Genomic DNA, 9,231 nt, shown 5'->3' with positions numbered 1-9,231 from the left:
TTCAGTTAAGTTTCCCCATTTTTTGGGATTTAGGAATTCAATAACTTATGTATTTGACAGAGTTTGTTGTGAACAGTTTAATGTCGAGTAACTGTTTGCGTTGGCTGAGTGAGCAAGTCTTATTATTTTAATAGTATCATTGACGTGTAGATAGTTGTTTTGATTTTAAATAGCTGACATTGTCAAACAATTTGTTCATTCCTACACTACACATCTCTGTGAATCGGTCTGTGAAGGGATATTTTGGTTACTTGTTTTGTCTTGTTTGTTGATGTTTTTCTTTTTCTTTTTTGGGGGGGGGAGGTTGGTTGTGTTTTAATCTGACTTTAAATATGTTTAATATTATTCAATCAGTGTAAGTAAAAAAAAAAAATGTTTCTCTAAAGGTTAAGATGAAATCTCTGAATTCTGACACAAAAAAAAAAACCCATCAAGAAGTAGGAATATAAAAATGGAATAGTAGTTTTATAAAGCCAGATGTCATATTTGGAAAGGAAGTGTAGGGGAAAGTTGTAACAAGCAAATTCTCCAAAAGTGAGGATTTCCAGCATATATCTCACTGTAGTTTAAAATAGATAGAAACTTAGCACAAAAAGTACTGGTAATGAAAATTGTGTTTTGGTTGATTATGCCTTTTATATTAACGATTATGGGTTAAAAAAAAAAAAAATACACACATATATACAAATATATATATATATACACACATATATATATATGTGTATGTATGTATGTATGTATGTATGTATATATATGTATATATATATATATATATATATATATATATATATATATATATATATATATATAACAAAAAAATAAAAATTGTGTATTCTTGAAAGCCTTTTTCTATTTCAATTCCTTTACATTTGTAAGAAAATGCATTTGTGGGATGGGCACCAGAACTAAATATGTGGATCACACCCATGAAAATCTTGCCAAACCTTCTCTCCCAATGCCAAACAACTTACTATATGGTTTGGTTTCCTTTATTGAATGTGATCATTGAAACCTGGAGAAGCAAGACATAATAGCAATTTAAAAAACATTTAAAATAATTTTCTGATTGTCACTGCCTGAGTTGCCAGAAGCCAAAAAAAAGAATAGGCTGTCTGGCAGAGAAGATCTGGCTTGTTTTTATTGGCGTCACTGACATATACTACAACTATGCTGCTCATCCCAAGAATACATTTTCCCTACAAATGTTACGTCATTTTAAATGGAAATTAAAAGGCTTTTCAGCAATATAGGTGTTATTGCCAAGAGGCATTGTTACATCAAATAAATTACACAAATTTGCTCCCTTTTTCTTTAATGTTTATTTGCTTATTTTAAAATCACAAAATGGGGGCACAAAGCTGACTGTGCCTTTCCTCAGATGTCATCCACAGTGAAATTTATTCAGGCACGCTTTCACTTAAACAGTGCAGGGAATAAGGTCAGCCAGATTGGTATTTCCTATTTTTAGATTTCAGTGACACATCTGTATGCCTGAACTGAGAGCTAATGTGTCCCAGCTGCTGCGCAGACACCACACCTTCTAAATATTACATTCACAAACCAAAACCAGACTGTTAATATTTATTTTTACCCATCATTATTTTCTTGTTCATATGTCCTATCTTGTGTCTTTTTTGCTTTTATGTATTCTAAGTTTATGTAATCGGATCATTGTTGGTCTATTCTTTTTGATCTTAAAGACGCATCAGGAATTTGCCAGGAAACTATGATTCGTGACGTTCTTGCTTTTTATTTCTTTTAAGATAGAACAAGATGGTCGACGGCACAGAGGATTAAATTAAATCAGATTAAGTTTGATTTTGAGGCATTAGTTGACAAAAAGGGGAATGACAGAATCTGTTGTTTTAGGTTCATTATTTCATTTTAAAATGAACTCCTTGTCTTTTCACAGATGGAAACTATGAAGGTGGGTGAAACCGTGAATGCACTGCATTTAGAATAAAGCCGTTGCTAAAATATAAAAAAAAAAAGTAGGCTTAAGACACTTGACATTTAGTAGCTGCTAGTTGAATTTTGTTCTGTTTTGCCCAACAATCAGGAAACCCTTAAAGACAAATACTGCCAATTAAAATCTAGTTGAACAGTCCTTTATCATCTCTAGACACTGTTTTTATTCAGTTTTGTCCTTGGTTAAGTCTAAAAAATCTGACTTGCTGATTAATTACCATTTTAATTTGTTTTGATGAACGTCCATATGTTGTTATTTACCATTAGAGTAAAGTTGTACTACAGCAACATTGTTCTCAGGGTAACAGTCCCGTTTCCCTAATTCGATACACACTATCTAGCAGATGACAGTGTGATTTTTACACTCTGGACACAGAGGACACAGACACACAAGTGAAGTTAATGCATCTTTATTTCATGCCTCTACATTTCATAAGAAAGAACAAACAGTTGATTTTTCATTTCTTTTTTTATAATAAAGCATCAACCCGCTAAGGTTTCCCTCTCATATATTTCCATCTCATTTATCTGTCAAAATATAATAACTTAGCTACTCTTATGTACAAAGATTCTCTACCATGCTTGATGTTGTGGAAATTATTCATTACATTAAAACGTTAAGCGAGTTGAATACATTAACACTATTTATATTAGATACATGCACAATTTTGGTTTGTAATCTGGATATACTGCAAGCAATGGGGATATCTGAGATATTTACTCAGCAACTTTTCACAGTTTTAAGTATCAAGACCACAGAGACTACTGTACTCAAAAACAAAAACAAGGTTTCATTGTCTCTAAATAGAATTTATATTTATATATTCCCAGACTGCTTTGGTCATTTTACAGAGCTTGGCTTTAATAGTAAATGTAATTCACAGCCCAGCAGTCAAAAGAATGCGCTGAGGATCAAAGGAGCAGCTACTTCATTGTCATACCTTCAAACCTTTAGAGAGCTGTAAGTTCATCATGGTTATATGATGGTTTGATGGTTGTTTCAGCCCAGCTGGACATGCAGTTTGTTCAAGGGATGTACTGTAGGAGATGGTGACGCGCTATGGTAGCATCCAGGGACCGGGACTTGGCATGGTGGTGATGGCATAAACACAACAGTCTGATGATCCTCTTGCTCCATCAGTACAATTCTTAGTCAATACCAATATGTGAGGGGTTAAGGTTGGAAAGAACATTCTGTAAAGCAGAGAAGATAAAAAACGAGTGAAATCTGTTCAAATAATCTTCAGAAATTAAAGTAAAATGTTTTTTTTTATGTCTTTTTGTGGTAACGAGCTTCTTGGATAGCTGCTTCACTTACAGGTTCAGTGTATTTCTAAATAAAAAGTGAGATTGTTCTGCATGTTTACAGGAAGTGATTTTTACTCTCCACGGGGATTGTCTCATTCTTCTTGTTATCTTTGTCATCCGTGGTGGTCCCAAAGGGTTTAAACTGTGTTACTTTGTATTTGCTTTGTTATGGACAGATGTTGTTGCTTGGCAACGCAGGATGACGAGAAATGAGTTGCTGTTGGAGAGTGAAATTAAATTGGCAGGGGTCTGCCTCATCTGGGTCTTATTACTCTGTATCAACACAGTCCCTGGAAGTGATGTGGGGTGGTAGCAGCATACCTCTCTGCACTCCGGAGCTGTTTAGAAAAGACCACAATCTTTAAGGTTTTCTTTGATGATGATGTCTGTCACGGCGTTGAACACAATCTCAACGTTCTTTGTGTCTGTGGCACAGGTCAGGTGGGAGTAGATTTCTTTCTGACCCTTCTTCATGTTCAGGTCCAAAAACTGGGTCTTAATGTAGTTGCTGGCATCATCATATGTGTTGGGGCCTAAAACAAATCAAACAGGTGATAAACTTTTTGAGAAAAGATGTGAAAAAACATTGTTTGTCTGCTCACTTTCCTCCTGACAGCGTGACCTACTGCTCTGTTCTTCTACACAACAAACTTATAAAAGCTCATAGTGGCAGAAGTAAGAAGAAAACCAATGGAGTATTAATGGATTATCAGTTGCTGTTACCATCATAGTCTGGGAAGCAGATGCTCAGATGGACTTTCTTGATCTTTTCTTCAAAGAGATCCTTCTTGTTGAGGAAAAGTACGATGGAAGTCAGTGCAAAGAATCTGTGGTTGCAGATACTGTTGAATAAATGGAGGGACTCGTGCATGCGGTTCTGAAAAGATCCAACATGAGCATTAAGTTTCTCATTCCCTCGTGGTATTTTTTGCTTCATAATCACATGGCAGGTGTCCCAACTTACCACTTCATCATCCTCTACGAGCACCATGTCATATGCACTGAGAGCTCCACAGAAGATGATGCAGGTCACACCCTCGAAACAATGGATCCACTTCTTTCTCTCTGATCTCTGGCCACCCACATCAAACATCCTGTTCACCAAAGAAAGTCAGACCAATCTCAGCAAGTGCTGGGATGCCACAGCAGGAGGGTGGCAATCAGTTCCGTGGCTCACCTGAAGTGTAACTCTTTGCAAGAGAACTGTTCTTCGATGATACCAGTCGTTTTGACTCGAGATCGGAGCACATCCTGCTCAGTGGGGAGGTAGTCTGTCTTGCAGATTCTGTCCATTTCACCAAGGTAGCTTTTGATGTCAGAGCAAACAATACAACAGTTAAGCTTTCTAAATCTTCTTTCTTTATTGATACTAAAGAAACCACAACTTTAAAAAAAAATTTTTTTTGATGTAAACTGAATTTTTATGAGGTCCAGTGGATGGTTCAAACTTACTAGCCAGCAGAGTCGTTAAGTTGGTACTCAGCGGCTCTCTCAAAGGCGGCCTGCACACCCGAGTCTTTCCACAGCTTCTGGATGACATCAGCCAGCTCAGGGGGCATTGTACCCTCTTCAATGGAGTCTGACAAGTTCTGCAGCTTCTGTCCATTCTCCTGTGGTTTCATTCATACAAAATAAATCCCATCAATGCTGTACTATTTGCAGTATGATTTTTAGTATGTGAGAATAAACTAAACATGGGGGGGGGGGGGGGGGGCAATGAGAGACCTGTGAAGACGGTGCACCGTAATCAATGCCAAGCATCTCCATGCCTCTAATGATAGCCAGAGCAGACTGCAGAATGTTGCCATAGATGATGGCTCTAAACTCCAATTGCTCCTCTTTTGTGTAACCTCCCTGATGAAGAATCCTGTGTGCAGGTTGAAGAATAAAGGAAAGAGTGATTTAATCCAGAAAAATGATTAATGAACATTGTCAGACTTCATCATATTTCTCTTTAAAAAGTCTACATAGTAATAAAGTTATCTCTGTGACTATATGAGAATCAAAATAATCATTTAAAAAGGGCCTTTTTGCTGATTTAGTCTTTGCAGCAAATATGAGAGTACAGTGGATCCAATGCTCACAGTGCCACCCTGTGGATTGTTTTCCACAAGTGGAAATAAGTAACTTAGTACATGTAAATCTGAACATCACACACACTCACACACACAAAATCCAAACAATTTTTTTTTATCACTGTTGTTTACTTACTTCATTTGTTTTACAATGGTGCTTTTCCCTGACTCACCAGCACCTATAATAGAAAAAACAAAGGTTAGGAATGAAACATCTGCTTTTCTGTCCAACAAACTGACAAAAACCCTGACCCACTTTCAGAGCAAAATAAGATACAGGTGTATTTGCTTTGCTTTGAATTCTGCTTATTCATTTGGAGGTTGTTTTTTTTAGCTTTCTTTGGCCATTTGATCAAACCAAATTACGATTTGCTTTGAGTTAATGTGCGCCATCACAATATACTGATTGTCATCTTACGACACTTGTGTCAAGGTTAGTCAACATCCTGAACTGCAGAATTGCTGTAAGTTTTATGTATACGTTTTTTATCACGATTACCTCATGTGAGCACAGCTGAACAGCATGTAAAATGTGCTAGCGAGGTTTTTCTAAATTAACTTGTTTTGGTATTATTGCTTCTACATAGCAGTAACTACAACAAACTAATTTTGTACAAACGTATTGAAAATAAGATATAAAAAATATGAATATATTATTGAAAATTGAAAGTAAGACAATGTGATTATACCTTTTGTCTATCTGTTAATATAAAAAAAAGCCTCAGCAGAGCTATTAATTTTTGGTGATTGTGAGAATTTGTGGTTCTTAGTTTCATGCTGTGTCCACGGTAAAACCTGCCTCTCGCATGCAAATTGCTGGGATAGCTTCATCCCCCCCTAACCCCTGAACTTAGACTAAATCGAAACATGGAATGAATGAATGAATGAATGAATGCTAACCCTCTTCACAGCATAGCAAGAAAGTTCTGGTATTTTTTCTTGCTAAGCTACAAAGTGGTCTGATTATAATGTTTCCCGCAACTTAAAATACTGTTGAAATAGTTCAGAACATTGTGCATGATGGACACCTCTGTGCATTTGTGTGCAAGCTGACTGCGTGAATAGCTATCTAGCAACACGCTTTGCATTTTGCAACAAGATAAGCACTGTGCTTGTGCAAGGAGGGTTAAGCACATAATTTAAGTGACAGAATTGGATGTGCTGGCTGAAGAAAAGCTTTCAGGCAGATCAGACTCTCTGCAGCAGTGAGAGCTAACTCAGGCCAAAAGGAGTTTATCGCGTCACAAAGTGGTCAAAGCCGGCTGCTTTGCTGTGACTTGAGCCACTTTAAGCTCCATCCACAGACTTACTGCTGAGTATTTAAAGACTTCATGACCAACCTTCTGAAGGAGAACCTCCAAGTTTTCTCCTTCTGGGAGTCACTAATAAGTCAATGACAGGCTTGTTTTGCTCATTTCTAATAAAGTAATAAAGGTGGCACAACAACACTGTCAACACTTAATCCTTCCAAGACTTAATGAGGCCTTCATCCATTATTTGAGTCCTTTTTTTTTTTTTTTCAACAAATGTCGGTTAAGGTCTTCAATTAGATTTGCATTTGTTACTGTAAGAGGCTCAAGGAGTTTAGTCTGCAAAGACATGACTGCTTTTCTTAAACTGTGAAAAAACAAAACATAGAGTCGGCTGCAGAAGATGCAACTCTATTAATTTAGTAGAAGTTGATGTTCTCTGAATACTGTTTCAGAATAAAAGTTGATACTATTAAGTGATTTTTGAAGAGAAAATCCTAAACCACATACTAAAGGTATAACCTACCAGTTTTAGTTATTACTTGGATTTCAGCTACATGATTTTCTGAATTAATGCAGCAGCCGTACTATTGTGATAAATATATTATATTAAGAAAACACTTTTTTAATATTATGTACAAGTTGAGGCTCAACAAAGACCACGGCAAGTAGATCTGCTCTAAACCAGTTAGCTAATCGGATTGACATATCACTGCCAGGCAGCGATTCATTTAGACTAAAGGCAATGATCTTTTAAGAACCTATGTCCTTCTGTTAGAATGCAAAAGTCACCTGTGACTGAGCAACTGCAGGTTTTACACACTTTCATCCCATTCAACATCACAAACACATTTTCTCTGTGTAAATTCAAGCTTTGTGGTATTTTCTGTGTGTGATTAGTACACCTTAAACTTCATTACCAAAGCTTTGACATTGTTCAATAATGTTCATGTGTTCTTGAAAGATCTTTGAAGTCTTGCTCTTTTTAACTTTAAACTTTCTCTTAGATGATTAAATTCTCTACATCCTGATTCATCTCTCTTATGTTGTTCTTTCACAAAATCCTCAATAGCTCTGATGTCCTGCTAATAAACTAATGTGTGGTTTCATCCACAAGCAGTCACTTTCACAGCCTTTTAAATCCAGTGAGCGTACTGTTCATGTCAATAAAAGTTGGGTACAGATGTGTGGAGAAGTTTGATACCCCCTCAGGGGGCTCTGGGCCGAAATGTAATGACTAAACAAAAAAATGAAGTCATTAAACCTGAAAAATTTATCTGATAGCAGTTAGAAAAGTTTTTTTATGACAATAAATTGTAGCATTTATCGTCAAACCTAGCACCAGTTCTCACAGCTGCTGATTCTTGGCTCACATCAAGACTTCTGATCTACGCAGCATCATCTTCTGAAATGTTTCTGTTGTCGGATTGATGGGAGAGTTAAAAATCAGTTCGTAGTGACTCTTTTAAAACACAAGCCTTTCATTTTTTCCCATCCCCTGCAGCTTGAGACAAAAAAGAAAACTTTGTCGAACAGGACACCTCATCAAGACACTTACCAAGCAGTAACAGCTTGACAGTTTTAGCCTCCTTATCAGCATCTTCCTGGAGTTGTTTTTCCAACTCCTTGGACTTTTTGTCCTCAGCGCTGGCTCCTGCACCCATGATTTCCTCCTCAGCAGCCTCAAGATCCTCAAGGATGGAAATTTTGACGGTTCCTTGTGAGCACCTGCAGAGAATCCAAGCACAGCACTAATCGTGCTGAAAGGCGATTTCTGAGCGGAAGGAGATTGAGAAGGAGGGGCCTGAGCTTTCTTACACTGTTTTGATTAGATGCTGGTGCCCTCAAGGATCAAATGAATTCACCTTCTCTCACCAACAGAGATACACATCTTAATTCCTTGTACTTAAACCCTGACTTAGGAGGAACCTCTTCCTGATTGGTTAGTCAATCCATTTAGTCTAATGAGAGCAGTAGTGTATGATGTAAAGGAAGGAGAAATTAACACTCTCACATACTTGGGTGCTGTGAAAGTCATTGATATCAGTAGTTGTTTGGACTTGAATGACTTAATATGACATGATTTGGAAATGCATGTTCAAATAGTACGCAACATTTGATGCATAATTACTCTGAGATTACATAACAGATAGAACAACACATACCTCTGTTTTTACAGAGCTGAGCAGTATCAATACATGTTTGTTTTGCTTTTATTTAGAGCTGACAGGGATTGGATGTTTGCCCTTTTAGATAAAAGTCTTTTTTAAGCATGCAGGTGTTACTTTTTTCATCTAAACTGCTTGCTTCGCTGTTGACTTCAGCATCTGTCACATGGACAAGCAGGAGAGAGGCATTAAGGTCTTATAAACTTCTTACTGTTAAGACGTTTAAATCCCAGGTGGTTTGGTACCTGCTAAATAAGGCAACTGTCACTGCACTTTTTGGTGAGGTCTTAGCAATAGTATGACCTCAAAGTGTTTCTCACTATTCCTAATCTGTATCTGTTTGAATTGGATCTGACTAACTAAAAACAAAATGATATTCAAGTCTGTGTACATACTTTGAAGTGAGACTTTTGTGTGAAGCACAGTGTTCATTTGGTTCCTTAGTGGAACTGCTGATCTGTG

The 9,231-nt window shown here is 37.0% G+C and overlaps 1 protein-coding gene across 1 annotated transcript; it reads right to left on the bottom strand.

Annotated features, from left to right (window-relative positions):
• Nucleotides 1-3,618: 3,618 nt before the first annotated feature.
• On the bottom strand, nucleotides 3,619-8,265 carry gnat2 (guanine nucleotide binding protein (G protein), alpha transducing activity polypeptide 2; the record flags this gene model as incomplete). The annotated part of the gene is made up of 8 exons (XM_079238788.1): nucleotides 3,619-3,809; nucleotides 4,000-4,153; nucleotides 4,241-4,370; nucleotides 4,454-4,582; nucleotides 4,729-4,886; nucleotides 5,002-5,143; nucleotides 5,488-5,530; nucleotides 8,160-8,265. The coding sequence occupies 8 exons, from the start codon at nucleotides 8,263-8,265 to the stop codon at nucleotides 3,619-3,621; spliced, it is 1,053 nt and encodes a 350-aa protein (XP_079094914.1).
• Between the last annotated feature and the right edge of the window lie 966 nt (nucleotides 8,266-9,231).

The sequence above is a fragment of the Telmatherina bonti genome (genome assembly GCF_933228915.1).
Source record: "Telmatherina bonti genome assembly, chromosome: 4".
NCBI classification, from domain to species: domain Eukaryota; kingdom Metazoa; phylum Chordata; class Actinopteri; order Atheriniformes; family Telmatherinidae; genus Telmatherina; species Telmatherina bonti.
Note: the sequence above shows the minus strand (reverse complement) of the source record. Positions and strands in the feature narration are given on the sequence as shown.